A 22,767-nucleotide genomic window follows, 5' to 3' on the forward strand; every position below is an offset into this window, starting at 1 on the left:
ATTTTGTCTATATGACCTTGAGCAAGTCACTTAACTCTCAGTGTCCTAGGCAATTCTCTAAAAGGATAAATGGCAAAGAAAGTGCTGACCTACACTGGTTAGAGGGAGTTTCCTATGTCAATTAAATTTCAGGTCCCATCCTTATCCCAGTCAAAAGAAAACACTGCAAATGGATATACTACAGTACATATATATTTCCAACCCTTTTCCAGTGCACTTACTGTCCACTGGGACTCCAAGCAGACAAAATTGTAATCCTCTTTCAGCTGTTCCTCTTAGCCCCGAATACTGCAGGTTTGTTGGGGGTAACATAGAAAAAAAGACATTTGAGAAGGCTGGGTTCTCTGGTAAGCTATACCAATACCTTATGGATTAAAACACATATTGGGCTTCTAGTAAAATCAAAATCAAGAAGTGACTTTTTATGGAGTGATAACAGATTTATAAATGGAGTCTACAGGTGCCTTTAAATGTCTACTTCTGATCTACTTTATATGGCAAGTTAACAAAGGGCAAAGTTTTGAGAAAATAGAGTTCTTTCCACCAAGTTAAGCAGGTATAGCAGGGGTAAGCTCATAGAAAAACGATTTAGCAATGATGCAGATTCTGAACTACAGGCCAGATGTAAGGGGCACTAGCTAAGCTAAATAAATGAAAAGCAGGCATTTTCCTGACCTAGTCCAAGACCAGTTAGGCAAGCTCCCTCGTTTCATTACAAAAGAAACAAGTGGAGGTAGCCACTTGATCATTCCTTTATAGAAGGGGAGAGTTTCAAGGGGTTCTGGGTGTTGTTTGTTGTTGGGTTTTTTTTTTTGCCAGTGTTCCCTAACATTGTCTCTTCATATTTCAGAGCATTAGTAATACCCAGAATATACTTGTCCATTATAACTAGTAATGAGCACACTGCCTCTGACATGCAACTCGAACAAGTTAGTTATTTACATCTGAATGCCTCTGCTGACCATACAGCCGTTAGTGATGGAGAGTCTTGTATACGAGTAACTTTTAACATTTAAAGAATTAAGTTTACTTATAAAATTTTTGTTTTCATCTGTGGTTCTCAGACACTAGATAAAGAGAGAGATATTTTAAGACAGACTGGATAGAAGGATCGATGCTCACAAGCCTATGTAGTGTTTATACATCCCACTAATATCATCACTTCCTCCTATTGCAGTAATATTTCATTATTGTTTATTCTAGGTCCCTTACAAACTAAAGAAAGCTTGAGTCAAGGTTAGATATTCTAAGAAGAACAGAGTACATTTATGATGTCAATAATTTATAAATAGTAGTAAAAATAGATATAACAGAAAGAGTTTCAACCTGGGTTTGAGTCCCTACTGGATTCATCTATCAGCTGTGTGACTTGGGGCAAATCTTGTAGTAAAAATGGTACTTGATCTGGATTAGAAGGATCCCTGTTCAGATCTCAACTTTGCCTGTAATGCACGGGATCTTTTAATTTCATGGCTACAGTCACCATGTACAGTGATCTTTGAGCCCAAGAATATAAAATCTGACACTGTTTCCATTTCTTCTCCTATTTATCAAGATGTGATGGGACTAGTTGCCAAGATCTTTTTCAGATGTTAAACTTCGATCCAGTTTTTTCATTTTCCTCTTTAGAAGACAAATAGGATGACCTAGTAATCCCATCTCTGAGCATTTGCCACATTTTGTTGGGATCCACACAGTCAAAAGCTTTAGTGTAATCAATGAAGCAGAAGCAGATGTTTTTCTGGAATTCCACTGCTTTCTCCATAATCCATAGAATGCTGGCAATTTGGTCTCTAGTTCCTCTGTCTCTTTGAAAATCAGCCTGCTGTTCTGGCAATTCTTCATTCACATATTGCTGAAACCTAGCTTGCAGAATCTTTTGCATAATCTTCCTGGCATGTGAGATGAGCACAACTATTCAGTAATTTGAACATTGCCCTTCTTTAGGAGTGGGATGCAAACTGACATTTTCTTAATCCAGCAGTCAACTATTGAATTTTCCAAATTTGCTGGCATATTGAGTATATCACCTTTTAGGATTTTAAATAGCTCAGCTGGAATTCTATCATTTTATTAAATACCTACTATAAATCAAGCACTATGAAAAAAATGAAATATTCTTTGTCCTACAAATATTACATTCTATAGGAGTCTAGAGAGGATATGACAAGTTACTAAGTAGAACAAAGTATATATAGAATTTAAAAAAAAAATTTGATCAGGAAAGGCCTCCTCTGGGAGACATCACTTGAGCTGTGCCATGGTGAGAACTTGGGAGAGCTGAGGTGAGGAATAAGTACATTCCAGGCACAAGAGATTGCCTGTATGGGCAAAAGCATAGATAGAAGCAAGAAATGGAAATATCATGTAAGAGAAATAACAAGTAAGCCAGTTTGGCTGGTGCAAAGAATGCATGACAGAGAGTAATGTGAAATCAGTCTGGAAACATAGATTGGAAAGAGATTATCAAAGGCTTACTATGCCAAACAAGTATTTATATTTCATCCAAGAGGCAAGAGGGAGCCCCTGAAGTTTCTTGAGCCAAGACTATGACATGGTCAGGCCTGGGTTTTAGTAATACAAGTTGGGAGCTATGTCAAGGAGGGAGGCAAGACCAAATATGAGGCTGTATATAGCAGTAGTCTGGCTGGTGAGGTTTATTACTCTACATTCCAAATGACTGTCTAAATTATTATCTGCTAGGACCATACTAGCAAGTTTACATTGCCTAATGGTTAGACCCCTAACCTCCATGTCAGGAAGACCTGGACTCAAGTTCTGACTACCATGTGTTAGCTCCCTCTCTTATCTTTTGGTGACCTAGGCAACTCCAGAGGAACTTAGGAGCCTTACACAGAGGAACTCGGGAGCCCAGAATCTTCCCCCTCTCCCTCCAAAAATTGGTAATACAGCTCAGAAATCTTGTGATCCAGAGCCTTGAATTGTAATGGTATTTGTTTTCATGGGATTTGACCTGTAGTGCACACAATGCTCTAAGTGATATGCTAGGAATTTCTGAAAGGAATTTTCTAAATGAAGCAACCTTGACTCTTGCCATAGCTGCTTTTCCATGGCCAAAAGCTAGGCTTTTCATGTTTCCTTAAGCGAGCCTTTTTTTTCCTTCAGCCTCAAGGTTAAAAATGTCTCCCCAACACAACCATGAAACATCTGGACCTTTGCTAGAGTTGCATGATGGTGGTGTTTTGGGAGAATGGTGGTGGACTGGAAGGTGATGGTCTTTAGAATAACAAAGTTTGGGTTTAACAGGGGCTTTAAAGGAACAATAAAAGAACTTGGGTGTAATTTAGGAGGGAGTGGGGTAAGTTCTTTATTTGAAATCCGATTAAACTGGGTCAGGTCCTCAGTGTTGGTGTCTTTCTTAACTGGTAACTCACCAACAGTTTCCTTCCTAATATAATCCAAAGTCACTAGAACCAGTAAAAAAAAAAATCCTTGTGCTGACCTGACACTTGTTCTATGCATAACTCAAAGGACATTGGGTTTACTCAGAGCATCATTCATTTAAAGCTGGGAGGAATTTTAGAGGTCATTGAGTCCAGCCCCCTCATTTACACTTGAAGAAACTGAGGCCCAAAGAGGTTGCATGAGTTACCCAACATCCCACAGCTGGTGTGAGGTGGGATTCTATTCCAGGTCTGCCTGACTCCCGTTCCCCATGTTCATTTTACAAGTTCAGCTGAGCCCGGCCGTCCTTTCTTTGGCAACCCTTTCCTAACTCGAGGCCCAAAGGGGTCGGAGGTGGTGAGCGGTGGGCCTCATAGCTACTGTAGACTAGAAGACCCCCCCCCCCACACACACACACACTGGCATTGGTATCCACTTAGCATAGCCAGGGGCAACTTTGTAACAGCGCGGGCAGTGGTGAAGAAAGGAAGGGGCCGGGGCAGGGTCCGAGCCCGCAGGGCGGTCTCCTACTCCGGAGAAACTTTTCCGAGCACGGTTCCCCTCTCTTTCTGCCGCGCCTCCCCCTCCCGGCCGCTCGCTCCCGCGCTCGCTCGCTCGCTCTCCCCCTTCCCTCCCTCCCCTCTTGGCTTGCTCCTGCCAGGCGGCGGCTGTTGTTGCTGCTGCTGCCTGGCTCAGCCACGGCTCGGAGCGCCCTCACTTTCGGTCTCCGGCGCCGGCCAGGGAAGCAAGGCACAGCCGCCGCCAAGGCTGCTGCTGACAGGAGGAAGGGGCCTCTCTCTCCTGGGCCCCTCTCCCAGGCCCCTCGTGGCTCCGGGCCAGCACTGCCTCCAGCCCCTCGGATCTTTCGCTTTTCAAAATGGCACGGCGGAGTCCCGCGCCCTGAGAGTGGCCAAGCGGGGAGCGCTCGCTGGGCAGAGCGCTGGGGGCGCTGCGGGGCAGCGCTGCCACCGCGGGAGCGCAGAAGCTGAGCGCGCAGCGGAGCCCCGAGCCGGACCGCGGAGCCCCGCGCCGGGCAGAGGAGCCCCGCGCCGGGCAGAGGAGCCCCGAGCCGGACCGCGGAGCCCCGCGCCGGGCAGAGGAGCCCCGCGCCGGGCAGAGGAGCCCCGAGCCGGGCAGAGGAGCCCCGAGCCGGACAGAGGAGCCCCGAGCCGGACCGCGGAGCCCCGAGCCGGACAGAGGAGCCCCGAGCCGGACCGCGGAGCTGGGAAGCTGACATCGGATCCCCGAGCCGGACCGCAGAGCCCCGAGCCTGACAGCAAAACCCCGAGCCGGATTGCGGAACTCCGAGCCGGACCGCGGAGCCCCGAGCGGAGCCCAGAGCCGGTCCGCGGAGCCCCGAGCCTGACAGCAAAACCCGGAGCTCGCACAGCGGCTCCGCGGAGCTGGAACCCGAGCCCGGACCTCGGGACCCCGAGCGGAGCCCAGAGCCGGTCCGCGGAGCCTCGAGCCGGACTGCGGGGTTTAGGAGGAGGACCCCGGCTGGCCGCCTGCCTTTCTTCTTGTTGACTTTTCTCCAATGGTCCAAAGCGACATGTCCAAGTCGCCTCCCATCCCGGCGGTGGCGGCCTCGGCGGTGGCGCAGGAGATCCAGATGGACCTGCTGGATAATCCATTGCCCGCGGCGCCGCTGGGAGTTGCCGCACAGGTAGGGCGCTGAGGCCGGTCCCTAGCTTTTCCTTTTCTTTGTGAGATGTTCTGTTGCGGACCTCTCTTTCTCCCCCGCTTCTTCTCCTCTTTCTCTTTCTCTACTCCTTCTTCCCCAAGCAATTTTCCTTCTACCTTCTCTCCAATCTCCTTCCCCCTTCCCCTCTCCTAGCATCCATGACCCTAGCTATGCAGTGGTCCCGGCTTCCATTTTTCTCTTGCATCCAAAAAACCCAGTGGCAGAAAATGAAGGAGACCTCACTGCCATCCAGGGCTTCTCCCGGCTGCTCTTTTCAGCTCCTCCGCTCCCCCTCCCGGGAAAAGCACATGGAAGCAGTAGAGGAGCAAGGCTAACGGAACAGAGTTCCACCTGAGCAGGGATGGAGGTGGGAAGGTCGGATGGGGGTCTCCCAGCACAGCTCTCTAGGGAGGTTCAGAACCCCCAGAAGCCTTAGTCTTAAGGTTCATGGCACCGAGAGCCCCGCAGTGAACCCTTCCTCCTCGGTGGCTGTCTTTAGGTTGCCTTTGACAGCTCAAGTGTCTCCGCTCACTCCTAGGCACTCGCCAAGGCTTTTCCTCTCGGACTCTCCCGGTGGTTTTCTTCCTCTTGGGGAAGAACTTCAGCTTGGGCTCGGAAGGGCAGTGAGGACTGGCGCAAAGTTGGCTACCTTCCCTCCGCCCCCTTTATTTTAATGCTTGCCCCTAGTGAAGGCCTTGGGACCCCTTTCCTCCCTGTGGACTATGAGTGCCTTCTGTCAAAAACCTGGATCCCTGCTCTTTGTGAAGCAACAGAGAGAGAGGAAGAGAGAAGGAGAGGAAAAGGAGAGGAGAGGGAAAGGGAGAGGGGAGAGGGGAGAAGAGGAAAAGGGAGAGAGAGAGAGAGAAATAAGAGAGAGAGAGAGAGAGAGAGAGAGAGAGAGAGAGAGAGAGAGAGAGAGAGAGAGAGAGAGAGAGAGAGAGAGAGAGAGAGAGATTGCGATTGCTTTGGGTGATGGTGCTGTCTTTACTTCCATGTGTCAGTAGTAAGGGGTTCTCCAGGGATTTTCCCTAGGAGGAAGAATTCTCTCTTGTACGGTGCCCTGAGGCTGATGTAAGCAGAGTTGTGGGACAAGATTTACAATGTTTTTTTGCTTCAAAACATAGTGTCTTGGCTTTAAGACAGTTACATATGATAAGTTGTGGTGAGTTCTTCAGTGAATTACATATCTCTTAAAGTTCTCTTTGCTACAGGCTAGAATGCTGTTCAATCAGAAATATTTCCAATAAAGAAGGTTGCAGAGACTAGTGGCTCCAGAAGAAATAGTCACGTTTTGTTAAAATGTTATCAATGAGAGAAAAGTGGCAAATATGTAAAGCATAATTAACTTTGTGGGTGGCAGTGGGTGGATAGCAAGTTGGTCTTGGAGTTAAGATAGACCTGGATTGAAATCCTAGGTCTGATGTATTATGGCCTCATAACCCTGGACAAATCACTTAGCCATTCAGTAACCCAATCAACTCTGTAAGACTCTAAGTTTAGAGGCTGCAGTGGGGTGGGTAAAGCATCAGAATGGGAGTCTGAGGATTTGGGTTCAAATGCCAGCTTTGCCATTTGCTATTTGTGTGATCTTGGGCAGATGGCTTCACCAGAGACTCAGTTTTTGTTTGTTTGTTTTTCCATGTTAAAAATCAAAAGATTGGACCAGATGATCTGCCTCCTAGTTCCCTTCCCCCTCTAAATCTGGGTTCTGAGGTGTCTAAGTTGTGAAGGAGCTCAGATTTTCTTCAGCTCCACAACTATACTAGGAAATTCCAGCTGCTGAAAAAATCATCTTCTTTCTTCCATCCCAATTACTTTTTTTTTCAAAAACACAGAAACAAGCAATGTATATATGACTGGAATTCACTTTTTTTTTCTGTTGCTTTGTTTTTGTTCAGACATTTCAGTCTCTTGACTCTTCATGACCCCATTTGGGGTTTTCTTGGCAAAGATACTGGAGTGGTTTGCATTTCCTTTTGCAACTCATTTTACAGAAGAGGAAACTGAGGCAAACAGGCTTAAGTGACTTGTCCAGAGTCACATAGCTAGTCAGTGTGTGAGGCCAGATTTGAATCAGGTCTTCCTGACTCCAGGCATGGCACCCTATCCACTGTGCCATCTAGCTGCCCCTGTTATTTTTTTTTTCCTAGGGGGAAAATTATGCAGAAGTTTAGACTTGTATTAGCTTTAGAACCTAGTTTTGCAAGCAAAGTGAACAGATGGTTTGAAAACTTATCCAGCATTTGCCAGCATCTGAAATTCTTTTTTCAAGTCCTCCAGTGACAGTCTCTATGTTGATCTTGAATTCAGGTGTTCTTAACCTGTGCTCCATGAACTTGTTTTAAAAAGTGTTATAATAACTGTATTTCAGTGTAATTGGTTTCCTTTGTAATGTTATGTACTTCATTTTATGCATTTAAAAATATTATGAGAATGGGTTCCTAGGTTTCACCAGACTGCTAAAGAATCCTTGACTCCCCTTCCAAGGTTAAGAACTCTTGTTCTAGATGTTTGTGTCAAATTACATAATGGTGTTAAAATATATGTCCACTGCTGGTAACCCGATTTGGTGTTTCAGTCATGAAAAATATATAAAAACACATTTCTCCTACTGCTTTTTTCCTGGTTTTTACTTATTTTCCATTCTGTGATCATGTTAATTTCTGAGTGTCTGAAAACAAAGGCAAGGAAGAAGTTAATGGGTAATGGTCTACACAGAGGGGTTTCTGAAGCAAGAGAGATGTACAGAGTCCTCAGCAGCACCAGCCTCCATCTCCCTGCCAAAAATGACAACCATTTTATCTTGACTCAGTTTTATATCAAGTTCTTTGAGGAAAACATTGCTTTGTTTATACTGCATATGGTAAATGATTAGACTCATAGGCCTGCTTGGGACCTGGCAAGTGCTTTTCATTTATTCTCCTGCCTTGAGTCAGGACATTTACTCTATCCCAGAAAGATAAGTGACTACCTTAGAATCAACTCTGTTTATGTAACATGGAAATAACATGCCATTATTGAGAAATGGATTTTTGATTTGCTAATGTTTCTTAAGGGCAGCAGTGTATTCGCTTCTTGATCTTAGATACCTTTCTGGGTTCACCTGTGATCTGTATGTAATTCAGCAGATGCTAAGTGCTTTCATTTCCAATTTACTATGCATCAATGTAGAGATGAATAAGGCATGAACCCTGACCTTCAGGAGTAGAGTAATAAGCATCGATGTACATAAAATAATGATAGCGATTGGATCTGTGTATATAGAACTCAAAGGATCATAGATTGAGAGCTACAAAGGACCTTAGATGTCATTGAATCTAGTCCTCCATTTTTACAGATGAGGAAACTGAGGCCTAGAGAAATAAAGTGACTTGTCCAGGGTCAAACAGCTCAGAAAATTCCTAGGCAGGATTTGAATTCAAGTATTCTTGACTACAAGTCAAACAAACTCTCCACTTTGTCACCTAGCTTTGTTTAACTTTTTAGTGAGAAATCTACCCATGTAGGTCTGCTGTACCTTCTTTGCAATTTCTAATCTTCTTGCCGAGCTGGTGCTGAACATCATAAGATAATAATCTAGAGTAGCTTTAAATGACTTGCCCAGGGTCTCATGGCTAGTGGGTGTCAGAGATGAAATATGAACCCAGCTCTTCCCAGCTTAGAGGCCAACTCTGTGCACTATGACTTTCTGCCTGTAATATGTGGATAATTACAAACGTACATACATATGTATATACACATATATGTACGATCACACATGCATGTATGCAAACATGTTTATACTTGTATAAATGTATGATCATCACATATACATATATGCAAATATAAGTGTGTTTGCATATATGTATATGGTGGTACTGGACCTGAAGTAAGAAAGACTCATCTTTTTTGAGTTCAAATGCAGACTCGGACACTTACTACCTATATGACCCTGGGCAAGTCATTTAGCCCTGTTTGCCTCAGTTTCCTCATCTATCAAATGAACTAGAGCAAGAAATGGCAAACCCCTCCAGTATCTTTGCCAAGAAAACTCCAAGTGGAGCCATGAAGAGTCAAACATGACTGAAATAACCAAACAGCAATGTATATGTGTGTACATGAACATTAAATAATTGGCTTTTCAAAAAATGTGCCCTATTTGTTACAACATCCAGATGATCTTTCTAGATTGGTTTTGCATTGCTTTAGAACATGCACTCTGTATTTTATTCAGACTGACTAACTTGCTGTACCCTTCTATGTGATATTTCATTGCCTTCCTTTGAGCTTTTACCCACGTGTAATGGTAATTTAAATGGGAAGATCTTTCCCATTCAGTAATAGACCCATGTGACCTGCTTAAATCACATGGAAGCCTAAGTCACATATGGTGGGAGGAGCTTGCTGAATGAGTGGAACAGAGCTGGGAGGAAGTTACTGAGAGCAGTTAGGGTGAAGGGAGAAAGAGGACACAGGTAAGCAGACAGCTAGGCTCCTGAGTGTTTGTTTGTGGGAAGGGGCGGCGGGGGGAGGCTTGGGAATAGCTTTGTCCCCTGAAGTGCCAAAGACTTCTTGGCTACTATGATGGATTTGGCTTTCTGATGTCTGAATAAATGTTTTTCTTCTGCCTTCTATATGAAGAATCTGTCACACTTTGTGACTGAGAACTACACCAGAATATTCATAGTCACTCTTGGTGCCATGAATATTGCCTGGGTGATACACCAGGCTGTCCCTCTATGGTTGGAATTCATTCTCTCATTTCATCCTTTAGAATCCTAATTTCCTTTAAGGCTCACCTCAAGCACCATCTCTTTCATTCATGATGTTCCCCATTCCAAATTGTTTTTTTTATTTACTTTTGATAGATTCAGAACCTAGTGGCTAGAGAGCCAAGTTTCCCTGGGCTCAAGGCCACTGACTAGGTGACCTTGGGCAAGTCTCTTCATGTCTGAGTGTTCTAGGCTCAAATAAAAAGTGGTGCCACAAGACAGTCCATAAGGATCTCTCCAGGCCACATATAGACCTAATATGTTTAAAAATATTTATTTTATTCTAAATTTAAAACATAATACTTTCTTTGTTTTATTGTATCTTGCTTTATTTTGTTAAATACTTCACAATTACATTTTATTCTCACTCAGGCTGTGCTTGTTGTAGACCACATGAGCCACCTGTTTGATACCTATGCTCTAAGCTACTGTCTAAGACTGTAAGTTGTTGGTATAGGGAGTCTATTCCCCTGGCAGATGTTGGAGTGGGGAAGGGGGAGGTTATGGAGTGCCCGAGAGAGGACTGGGGAAGCCTTCATAGGAGAGGGAACAACTGAGCGGAGCCTTGGAGAAGGAAGGATCTTAGGAAATATGCCATGGGAGTACCACAGCTGGGCATGGATCTGCATGCATTCATGCAGAGATGGTGGGAGAGCACAATGTGAGTATACATCCTAGGATAGCTTTAATAATGAATGGATAATGAAGGGGAGATATCCAATATAAACATGGAGAGATAGGTTGGATCCAGATTGTGTAGCTTAAGTGCCAGAATGATGAATTTGCATTCTAGCCTTTCAAATGAGATAATGTATGTAACGTGTAAACCTTAGAGTTATATGCATGTCAGTTGCTTTCATTGTCATAATCCAGGTGATGGTGAGCTCAGGGAAAGAAATCAGTGTATTATTATGAGAGATCTTCACTGAGACCATGGAAGTGGATGAACCCTGGAAGGAGAGAAAAGATAGGAGAATATGACTCAATAAAACAGGTCTAAGGAGTTCTCTGATCCATAGTAGACCTGGGAAAGCTCAGTGACATGCAGAAGAGAAGAATATTGAAGGAGATGGGTAATGGTTGTAGTGACAAATACTAAGAATGAGAGTGAAGAAAATGCCTTTGGGTTTGCCAGGCCAAAGGTTATTGTAGTTTTGAGAGAATTTCAGAAGTGTTTATGGGCATGGACCTAAATTGCTAAGGGGATGGGGGTGAGGTGCAGTGTTGGCAGGTTGTAGAGCACTGGTTGATGATGAAGTGGAGGTAGAAATTCCAGTCTCTCTACCCTCCATTCTTTCCTGAGCTGTCATCTCTTCACTGTCTACATTCTCCTTCCTTCCATGTCTTGACCCGTTGATGAACCAGTTCGACTCTACTCTGTCTTCTTTTCTCAAGTACATTTTCCCCTGATCCTGTCATTGTTCTTGCCCTGCCAAACTTCAACTTTGCAGCCAGTGTCTTGGCTTGTACTCATGTGATACTTAAAGAAGCTGGAGAAAATCATGAAAACATGTCGAATGGGTTAATTTTAATAATGAGGAGGGTGTCATATTTATAAAGTGTCTTCAAGTTTGCATTTTATAAGTAATATTTTCTTCTATCCTAACAGCCCTGGAAAATAGATGCTATTATGACCTCCATTTTATAGATGAGGTAACTGAGGCAGAGAGAGGTGAAGTGATTTGCCCAACTTCTTTCAGACCTTCAGTGAGCAAATATCTAAAGTCAGCACTGAACTCACTATAAAATTATATTACATAATATTGCTACAGCAGGGCAATTTTTTTCTACATCCATAATTGATTCATTATCCCATTCAATACAGTGGCTTTTCCAAACTTTTTCATCTCTCTTTCAACTTTGCATAGCTTCACTCTCCCCACCCTTTTAAGTGAGAACATTGCTTCCTCTTTCACCAAAATACTGAGACCATTTGACAAGAGCTCTCTTCTCCTCTCTTCCTCATCTCACATCACCAAATTGTCTTCTGCCACTATCTCCTCCTTCCCCTCTGTCTCGCATGAAGTAGCCCTTCTCCAGTAGATTGCCCCTTCTATCACCCCTTCTCTCTCATTTATCTGCCATCTCTCTCCATATATTGGTTGTTTCTCTACTGCCTGCAAACATGCCCATGTCTCCTCCACCCTCAGAAAACCTCACTTGATCCACCATTCCATACTATCCATATAGAGAGCTATTTCTCTATTAGTATCATTCTTCCCCTCTTGTGACTAAACTCCTTAGGAAAGCCATCTTCTTTCTGCTTCTGACCACTGAAACTGCTCTACCCAAGGTTACTAATGATCTCTTAATTGTCTGATCTAATGACCTCTTCATAATCTTCATCCATCTTGACCTTTCTGCAGCTTCTTGATCATCCTTCCCTCTGTAGATTATATCCAATTTATCCTGTATATGTCTTATTTGTATGTAGCCATTTGCGTATTGGCTCTCCCATTAGACTGTGAGGTCCTTGACATGAGAGTCTGGTTTTTTGTTTTGCTTTGTCCTTCTTTGTATCTCCAGCATTTAGTATAGTCCCTGGCATGTAGTAGATACTTGATAAATGCTTGATGACTTGACATGACTTGAGCAAGTATAGATGACTCTTTCTGAAAATTTGTCAGTGAGATAAGAAATATACACATGTTGAGGGGATAGCAAGACCAGGCCATATTTTTGTGTGTATTCATTTGTTGTAAGATAGTAGGAGCATGATGTTGCTTGTTAGGCAAAGGGGAAGGAACCAGTGGGCTGACTGAGTAAGGGCAAGGGGAAGCAGAAGCAGGAACATGTAGGAGAATGATCAATACCAGACACTAGAAAGATTAAGTTCAAGGCATAGTGAAAGAGGCTCTTTATTTTGAAGGAGATAAAGAAGGAGGATGCACAAATACACAACATGAAGAATTTTTTATGGGGTAGAAGTAGAGCTTGTGAGAATTCATAACAGATGTCCTCAGTCTTCTTAGTGTAAAAAAGGAAGGATCATCTACAGATAGAGATTGGATGAAGTGAAGTTGAAGCCTTGAGAAGAGGGGAAAAGGCTGGGTTACCTTCTTTTAACATCACTAGTCTCCCCACTCCTGGCACAAACACAACTATAACCAAACTAAAAATAAGGAATAAAATAATAAATAATTATATTAAAATATACAATTATATTTATTATGACATTTTATTTAAATATAATTTAATCTTATATGTTTTAAATTATATTTTGTATAATTATAAATTTATGATTGTATATTAAATAAAATATAATTATAAATAAGTATATTTAAATATATAATCTAATTAAATATGTTAAATAAATATGTAAGATAAAATAATAAAAATTGAGGAATATCTGATGAAATAAACAGAACAGTGAGAAGTTTAGTTTAAACAGGTTGTATTTGTTAGCTCAGATGCCAGGCTTGTTGAACAGATTTTGTGGGACTTCTGATGTGACTCAGTCTTGCTGCTGAGCCATTTAATTGTGGGATCAGGAATCCTGCGTTCAACTGAATAAGCAGATCTGTGGACTCATGAAATATTATTTGGCTAAAGGGGAGGTAGCAGTGGGAAAAGAAGGGTGAGTATGATGGGAGTCAAATAGCAAGTAGTATGTCATTATTTGAGTCCCAGGGAGATTGTAATTCACCTCCACCAGTCCAGAATCACACATGGTAAGGAACAGGTGGCTACCAAGTGCCTGGTTATTTTGCATCGAACAACAAATTTGAATCTGTTCCCTCCAGCTGAGCTTGTCAGGTACTTTTCAATCACATTTTAGGGATCTAGCCTCAAGGGAGGAACATCTTGAACGGCATCAGCAAAGAAATTCATTTGAAAGAACCAGCAGTAGTTTTCTGGTTGCTTTTGATTTGAGTTGTCCCTACATTCACATTGCACTTGGTGGCTTCTATAAAATCTTTCTTCACTCACTATAGCATTATTTACCTCTTAGATGACACTGGAAATTAAAACCAAACCAAACTGAAACAAACCAGTAGAAAGCCACAAATGTCTGGGTTTGATTTAAAAGTAGAAAAATGATCTATGTATGAGGGAGTGATTGGGAGTTAGTTGATCATGTATCTGAGACTTTCATTTCATTTTTAAAGTAACATGTTTAGACTTAATTTATATATTCCTGAATTCAGTTCTGTAGAATTATACTGGCCAACTCTGGTGGAATTGGTGACTTCTGGCTTCTGGTCGAGATGAATGCCTGAGTGGAACCAGGAAATTAACTCCCTAACACCAACTCTAGCACAAACCTAAAAAATCTTGTCAGGCTGGATAATGATCTCGAAATTCACATGAGCAGCTCTGCTAAGTGACTTCTTCTATCCCAGAACTGTATAAAAAACCAGTTAGAATCTTCCAGGTAATGGAAAAGGGAGTCACCATCAGTTCCAGAATGGCAGTGATGACTTTGCAGCCTTCTCATATGACCAGAGAAACATGTAGCCTGAAGAGCTCTGTCTGGAGGCAACAGGAAAAGAAAGCTAGCTGAGAAAGCCCCACAGAGTTTGGAAACCCACAGTAAAGAACCTGGGACTCTGAGGTGTGGCAGTGATCAGTATGGGTTTGGCAGCAATCAGAACAGATTGTCCCAGAGCTCCTACTTCCTAATATGCTATAGAGGACCCTGAAGATCCAGTATTTTGAACCTCAAAGATCTGAGTAGGGGACAAATCCTAGGTTACTGAGACCAGTGTAGGAATACAGGTGACTTAATATGGCTGATCACCCCATCTGAAAGCCCAGAAGAAAGCAAAGACTGGTCCCAAGACATAACCCCAGTTCAGGAAGTAAATCTGGAGAGAAGAATAAAATTCACCCTAAAAGAGAATAATGTTGTAATAACTTCAAGCAAAGACACAAAGGGAAAAAATTGATTTTTCAGTAAGACTACAGGAAGAGGGGCAGGGAAGGAGTAAGCATTTATTAAGTGTTGAATATGTGCTACACATTGTGCTAAGTAATTCATAGATATTTGATCATTTGATCATCCCAGCAACCTGAGAGGTAGGTGCTCTCATTATCTCCATCTTACAGTTCAGGAAACTAAGGCACAGAGGTTAAGAAGTTTGTCCAGCATCACACAGCTACTAAAAATCTGAAGCCAGATTCCAATTCAGATCTGCCAGGTTGTAGGTCTAATTCTCTATTCACTGAGTGACCATCTGCCACCTAGAAGACATGAAGCAAGAGAGAAAAAAATAAAACAAAAGCTCTGGAAGAAAGAGTTGTAAGGAGAATGAATAGTTTAGAATACAAAGTAGCTAACCTTATTCAAGTAATAGACTTCTTAAAAATTAAATTAGACCAAATCGAAATCAATGACTATGAAACAAGAAATTATTAGAACAAAAATAAATAGAAGATAAAAGCTGTTATTAAAAATTAAAGACTAACCTAAAAAAATAAGGCAAGGACAAGTCACTTAATTATTGGACTCCTTAAAAGGTGTATTCTCCTTAAAGTTTTCACACGATATCTCAACAAATCACAGCTAAAAACAGCCCAAAACTCTTAAAGCCAGAGGGCAAAGTGAAAACACAAAAAAATCTGCTTATAATCTTCTGGAATAATCTTCAAAAGGACAAGTCCAGCAATTTCACAATAAAAATTCAGAGCCTCCATATCAAAGAAGTATTGCAAGTACTTTTTCCTCTCCGCCTCAAAAAAAAGAGTTTGAATATTGAGGAACCATAATTAGATTCACAGAAGACTGGGAAACCTCAACTTTAAATGAGAGAAGAGCTTGAAATGCAATATTTGAAAAGACAAAGGAAATGAGCTTACAACAAGAAAAACTTATACACAAAAGCTTGGTAGATTCTTCAGGGTGGAAATGACCTTTAATGGAACAGAGAACTTTTAAGCTTTTTTGGTGAAAGACTAGAACTGAGTAGGAACTTTGAAATGTAAATATAAGAATTAAGAGAATCCTGGAAAAGGAAATGATGAAAGAGATTATTTCAAAGAATCTTGGCAAGTAAGAAATGTTGCAGAGTGAAATGAGTAGAACTGAAACAATTTCTACAGTGACAACATTTCAAATAAAACTCTGAAAGCTTTAGTGCTGTCCAAAGTCACGACCAGCCGCATCTTCAGATTGTTACTTACCTCCTGAGAAGGGACGTGATGGAGTTACAGTGCAGAGATATTTTTTGCCCACAGATGTTGTGTGGAATTGGTTTCTTTGATTATATTTTTGTGTTACAAGGGTTTCTTTTTTAAGAAATGAGTGATATAGAAGGGCAAAGGAGAAGATTAGCACTAGGGAGGCCTCCTCCTCAAAAGAGGAGGTATTGAAACATTTTTGACAAGCACAGAAAATAAGCAGGATAGTTTTGAAAGTAATGTGTATAAAATACATACAGATATATGTATGTATACATATGAATATGCATATATACATATATACTTAAAGTTAACAGTATGAAATAGAGACAGTTTTCCTTCTCATTTTTGGAATTCTTTAAGTTCAGAATAAGAAAGAAGCTTCTCTTTCATTAGAGGTCAAGGACTAGGAAAGTGGAATAATTCATATATTATTAGAATTACTTAATACGTTGTTGATTAGTTTTCTTGCAATTGCTTTATTTTTTCCCTCTCTCTTTTGTGTTCCAAAAGATGGCTGCTGAGTGGGAAAGGGGGATTAATATATATTAGAAAATGAAAGTAATATAAATACAAAAATATCAAGCAAAACCAAAAGTTTAAATTGAAAAAACAACGTAAAAATATGAGGAGGTTTGATTATGCCCAAGAATATTCCCGTTTATTTGTTTTCAGCACACTACTTCTAACCTATAAATTCTTGTTTGGTACAATTTTTCAAGAATTAAAATTAATTTTATTTTAAGAATTTAGTGTTCTTGACATTGCAGTGTGTAGAGTCGTTTTGTGTTTCTAGTGATTGGCATATATTTTAGAGGACATATTCTTAAGAAACCCTTCGGTGGATTTCAGAGAAGCTTTCCATAGATTGCTTGGTATTTTAGAAAGAAGCAAAAGACTAAACATAAGCATGTGTATTTATTTGTCTCAGGCAATAGTACCGACTTTTAAGGAGCTTCATACTTCTAAGAAGCAATTATTTGACATTATCGGGGAAAAATAGTCCCTAAATTTGGGAAAATATACACCTTTTATCTGAAATAAAGGGAATCATCTCTAGGATGTTTAATTTTATTCTCCCCTCCCCCTTTTCTAGTTAAATGATAATTGGTCTTGATTCTTTTTTTTTCTTTACCAGAGACCCATATGAAAGAAAAAAGCCTTATTTTCAGGCTTCAGAGATGAAGTAACCTTTGGATAGGTTAATATGTGAATAAAGTAGATTTCATTCTAAACATGCGTTAGGTTGTTCTTGTTCAAAATCTCCCAATATGAAAATGTTCTTACTGCATTGTTAATTAGGTTGTAAACTCCTTGAGGAAAGGGACTGTCTTTTGCCTCTTTTTGTATCTCTAATGCTTAGACCTGGCACAAAATAATGCTTAATAAATGTTTATTAATTGACATAAATATGGATTATTAAATACGGGGCATTTTGTGGACGTATTGTTTTCCACGTAAGAGGATACTGAAAACAAATTTTCTATCACTGAAAGGTATTCAATTTTTAAACAGAACTCCTTATAAGAAAAAGCACTATTGGGTTCAGTCATTTCTAGCAAAGTAAAAATATAATTAAGCCTATCTGTTTACCTTGGCCTTTTATTATGAATGTGGTACCTAGAGAGTTGCCTTAACTCTGTATTTAAATACTACCTTCACAGGGAAAGAAGTAACATGGTCAATATATCCAAACAAATTATCAAAATAATTTTAGAAAATGTTGAGATTTTGAAGAAAAAAATATAGTTGGATGTAAGAGCTTACCTATTGAATTTTGTTATTTGTTGTTTATTCACATTTCTTTGGTGTGTGGAAATTTTGGTGAGGAAAATCCCTTCACTTATGTAGATCAGGATTTGTTCTGCACCTATCTTTCAGAGTTTCTGAGAGTGATGGTCATGGAGACTGAAGGAATGAATAAATGACTTCCCTGTGGTCATATCACCAATGTGTGTTATAAAAACTTGAACCCATATCTTCTGTATCCTTAACCTTAGGAAGGTTCTCTAACTCCTAAATCATATTGCCCCTCACTAATTCAGATAGAAATGGTGTACTCTTTGCCCCAGTTAATATACTCAGACATATCTCGTTCAACAAGTCATATGTTCTCAATGTATAAGCTGTGTCTTAGAAATAAGTTAATGATTTTTGTATCAGCAGTATCTCTGGTCTATCTGTACAGAGAGGTGGTTAAGTGAATGCTAATGGCCTAAAATGCAAAAAAATCCTAATATCCTCACCATTATCTAGGGAAGAGGCTAGGAAGAGGATGAACATTTACATAGGCTAAGTGCTTTGCAAATATCAAAATTTTTGTCATAAATACTGGTATTATACTTATAGCTGGAGAAACTGAGGCAAACTCTTGCACCAAACTAGTAAATGTCTAAGGCTGTATTTGAGTTAAATACTGGTGTGTGTTCAACCTTCATTGTCAAAGAAGACCATGCCATCAGAGAAATGATAACATGACTTGCACTTGACTTTGTTTTGAGTGAGGGAGGGCTGTGCAGGTCACCAGCCTCACTTCTCCTCCAGAGAGCAGATATTCATCAGGATGACTGAAGATGACCCAGGATGAGGCAGTTGGGGTTAAGTGACTTGCTCAAGGTCACACAGCTAGTGAGTATCAAGTGTCTGAGGTAAAATTTGAACTCAGGTCTTCCTGATTCCTGCACTGGTGCTCTATCCACTGCACCACCTAGCTGCCCCGTATTGGTGTTATGCTTATAGTTGGTAAAATTGAGGCAAACATTTGCCCAATCACCAAGCTAGTAAATGTCTAAGGCTGTATTTTGTCTTACTGACTGCATGTCCAGTTCTATCCAAAGTACCACGTAGTTGCCTTTTAGTATGGTCTTGAGAAAACTCACTTTTCCTCTCTGGGCCTCTGTAAAAAGAGGGGATTGAATTAGACTGGGTGATGTATAGGGTTTCTCCCAGCTTTAATATTTTATTCTGTATTCAGGCATCTCATGAAGTAATTATTCAATGAATGATTGGTTAAGATTTAAGAAAACAGCTTCTAAAGGCACCTGCCTAACTTAAGAGGAGAATTCCAGTTTAGCCACAGAGGGGATCTGCCTAGATACACTTCATAGGTCATAGCTTCTTTACAGACAGTTTCATGAAACCACATAGAAACAAGCAAGGAAACTGGAAGGCAAAGAATGAATGAATTAAAAAAAAAAAACAGCCCTGGGCAAACAACAGGGTTGGAATTTTTCATTTTAAACTTTAAAAATTTATTTGACATTTTCCCTCAATTACATGTAAAAAACAATTTTTAACATTTTTTTAAAATTTTGAGTGCAAAATTCTCTTTCTCCTTCCTTCCCCTCCCCTCTCATTGAGAAGGCAAGCAATTTGATATAGGTTATACATGTGCAGTCATGCAAAATAGTCATATTGTGAAAGAAAACACAGACAAAAAACCCAGAAAAAATAAATAAATGAGAAAAAGTATGCATTCAGATCCCATAAGTTCTTTCTCTGGAGATGGATAGTGTTTTTCATAGTAAGTCCTTCAGAATTGTCTTGCATCATGGTATTGTTGAGAATAGCTAAGTCATTCACAGCTGATCATGGTAAATATCATGGTAACTTTGTATACTGTTCTGGTTCTGTTCACTTCACTTTGTATCAGTTCATATAAGTCTTTCCAGGTTTTACTGAGAGCATCCTGCTCCTCATTTTTTTTATAATAGCATAATAGTATCCCATCAAAATCATGTTCCATAATGTGGTCAGTCATTCCCCAAATGATGGACATCCCCTCAATTTCCAATTCTTTGCCACCACTAAAGGACCTTTGTTAATATTTTTGCACATAGTAGTTCTTTTCCTTTTTTTCCATCTCTTTGGGATATAGACCTGGTAATGGTATTACTGGGTCAAAGGGTATGCATAGTTTTATAGCCCTTTGGCATAGTTCAAAATTGCTCTACACAATGATTGAATCGGTTTACACCTCTACTAATAGTGAATTATTGTCTCAGTTTGCCCACATCCTCTTCAATATCTGTTGTTTTCCTTTTCTGTCATATTAGCCAATCTGATAGGTGATGGGTGGTACCTCAGAGATGTTTTAATTTGTATTTCTCTAATGAATAGTGATTTAGGGCAATTTATCATATGACTATAGATAAATTTACTTTCAACACTGCCTGTTCATATCCTTTGATCATTTATCAATTGGGGAATGGCTCTAATTTTTATAAATTTGACTCAGTTCTCTATACATTTGAGAAAGGAGGTCTTTATCAGAGATACTTGCTGTAAAATTTTTTGCAGTTATGATTAATGTGTATTTCCCTTCATCCTAGCTTCCTCCTGTTTATTTTATATTCTCTCTCCTTTCATCCTGTTCATTTTCAAAAGAGTCTTTGCTTCTTACTGCCTCTGTTAATCTCCTTTCTCTTCTATTAGCTCTCCCCTTTCTCTTATCCCCTTCCCCTCCTATTTTCCTGTAGGGTAAGACAGATTTCTATACCTGAAACTGAGTATGTAAATTATTCCCTCTGAGTCAATTCTGATGAGAGTAAGGTTAGAGCTGTCCTACCTAACTCCTCCATCTTCCCCTCCACTGTAAAAGAAACTTTTATACCTCTTTTATGTGAGATAATTTGCCTCATTCTGCTCTCCCAGTGCATTCCTCTTTCTCATCCCTTAATTTTATTTTTGTAGATAATCAACTCATCATATTCAACTCACACCTGTGCCCTCTGTCTATGTATACTCCTAACAGTCCTAATAATGAGAAAGTTCTTTGGAGTTATAAGCATCATCTTCCTATGTAGGAATGTAAACAACTTAACCTTATTGATTTCCTTATAATTTCTCTTTCCTGTTTACCTTTTTATACTCCTTTTGAGTCTTATATTTGTAAGTCAGATTTTTTCATTCAGCTCTGTTCTTTTCATCAGGAGTACTTGAAAGTCCTCTGTTTCTTTGAATGTCCATTCTTTTCCCTGAAGGATGATGCTCCGTGTTGCTGGGTAGGTAATTCTTGGTTGTAATTCTTGGTCCTTTGTCCTCTGGATCCAAAGCCTCTGATGCATTAATATAGAAGTTGCTAAATCTTGTATTATCTTTACTCCATGATGTTTGAATTGTTTCTTTCTGCAACATTTTCTCCTTCACTTGGGAGCTCTGGAATCTTACCATAATATTCCTGGCAGTTTTCATTTTGGGATCTCTTTCAGGAGGTGATTGGTGGATTCTTTCCATTCCTATTTTACCCTCTGATTCTAGAATATCTGGACAGTTTTCCTTGATAATTCTTGAAAGATAATTTCTAGGCTCTTTTTTAAATCATGACTTTCAGGTAGTCCAGTAATTCCTAAATTATCTCTCCTGGATCAGTTTTCCAGGGCAATTGTTTTTACAATGAGATATTTCCCATTATTTTTCTATTTTTTCATTTTTTGATGTTTTTTTTATTGCTTTTTGATGTCTCATGGAGTCATTAGCTTCCATTTGTCCAATTCTAATTTTTAAAGAATTATGTTCTTCAGTGAACATTTGTACTTTCTTTTCCACTTGGACAATTCTGCTTTTAGTGAGTTCTTTTTCTTCAGTGAATTTTTGTAAATCTTTTTCCATTTAGCCAATTCTGCTTTCTAATGCTTCCTTTACCAAATTGTTGACTCTTTTTAAATGATTTCTTTCATCATTGTCATTTAATTCCCCATTTTCTCTCCCATCTCTTTTAATTGATTTTTTAAATCCTTGTTGAACTCTTCCAGGAATTCTTTTTGAGCCTGAGACCAATTGGTCACTTTATTTTTGAGACTTTGGATAGAGCAGTTTTGATTTTGTGGTCTTTTTCTGAGTGTGTTTTAATCTTCCCTGTCACCATAATAACTTCTGTGGTCAGGATCTCTTGATGTTGTTGTTGTTTGCTCATTTTTCCAGCCTATTTCTTGACTTTTAGCTTTATATTAAAGTTGGGCACCACTCCCAGGCTGGAGGGCACATTGTCCCAAGCTTCAGGGTTTTTCTGTGTAGCTGTTTTCAGAGCTAGTTTTAGGGGATTTTAAGCTTTTGGTTTTTTCAAGATGGTATGATCTAAGGAAAGGTGTGTTTATTACTCTCCTGGCCTGTGCTCTGATCTGTGAGCAACCACAAGCACTCTTTTCTATCCTGGAACTGTGACCAGAGTTCTCACTCCTCTGTGGCTGCGAGATTTTGTGTTCTAGTGCTCCTCTTTCCTGCTCCTCTGGGACTGTGATCCCAGTATGGGTAATCCATTAGAGTCTTGCACCCACTACCAGCAAAGGGACCCCTGTACTCTTCTTCTGACCAGTTCACCCTGCTACTGTCTGTGGGTTGAGAGTTCTAGAAACAGCCAGTTGCCAGTGATTCAGTCACCCCCAAAGACTGCTGCTGGTTTGCTGGGGTGAGGTCTGTTCTGATGCAGCCTTATCTGGAGTATGCCCCACTCTCACCACCATGCAACAGATTTTTCCTGATGACCTAAATTGTCTTCGGCTGGAAAAGTGTTATTTTAGCTACTGAGGTACTGGAATGACACCTGAAAATAAGTTGCTTTGAATTGTTCCTTGTGTTCAAAAAAGTATTTGTTAATGTTCGTGAAGATGAGTGATGGACTTGGAATTGATTTAACCTTTAAAAAGGGTGGGGGGGATATTGGAAGCTTGAAAAATAAGTGCAAGCAAGACAAAGACCTTTGCTGTAGCAAAGTTCAGGGTAAAGATTATCAATGTTAAAACAAAGCAAGGGTCCCTAATATATTGGTTGGATAGTTGGGGAAAGGTGATCACCTCCACTCTTCCCCCT

The 22,767-nt window shown here is 40.3% G+C and overlaps 1 protein-coding gene across 3 annotated transcripts in view; it reads left to right on the top strand.

Annotated features, from left to right (window-relative positions):
* The first annotated feature begins 4,853 nt into the window (after positions 1 to 4,853).
* Positions 4,854 to 22,767, top strand: part of CACNB2 (calcium voltage-gated channel auxiliary subunit beta 2) — a 395,365-nt gene continuing 377,451 nt past the window's right edge. For all 3 annotated transcript variants that reach the window (XM_072651644.1, XM_072651648.1, XM_072651646.1), the window contains exon 1: positions 4,854 to 5,071. In XM_072651644.1, coding sequence (XP_072507745.1) covers positions 4,943 to 5,071 — 129 coding nt within the window. In that variant the 5' untranslated portion in view covers positions 4,854 to 4,942. The remainder of the gene's footprint in view (positions 5,072 to 22,767) is intronic.

Source organism: Notamacropus eugenii, chromosome 3 (assembly GCF_028372415.1).
Source record: "Notamacropus eugenii isolate mMacEug1 chromosome 3, mMacEug1.pri_v2, whole genome shotgun sequence".
NCBI lineage: Eukaryota > Metazoa > Chordata > Mammalia > Diprotodontia > Macropodidae > Notamacropus > Notamacropus eugenii.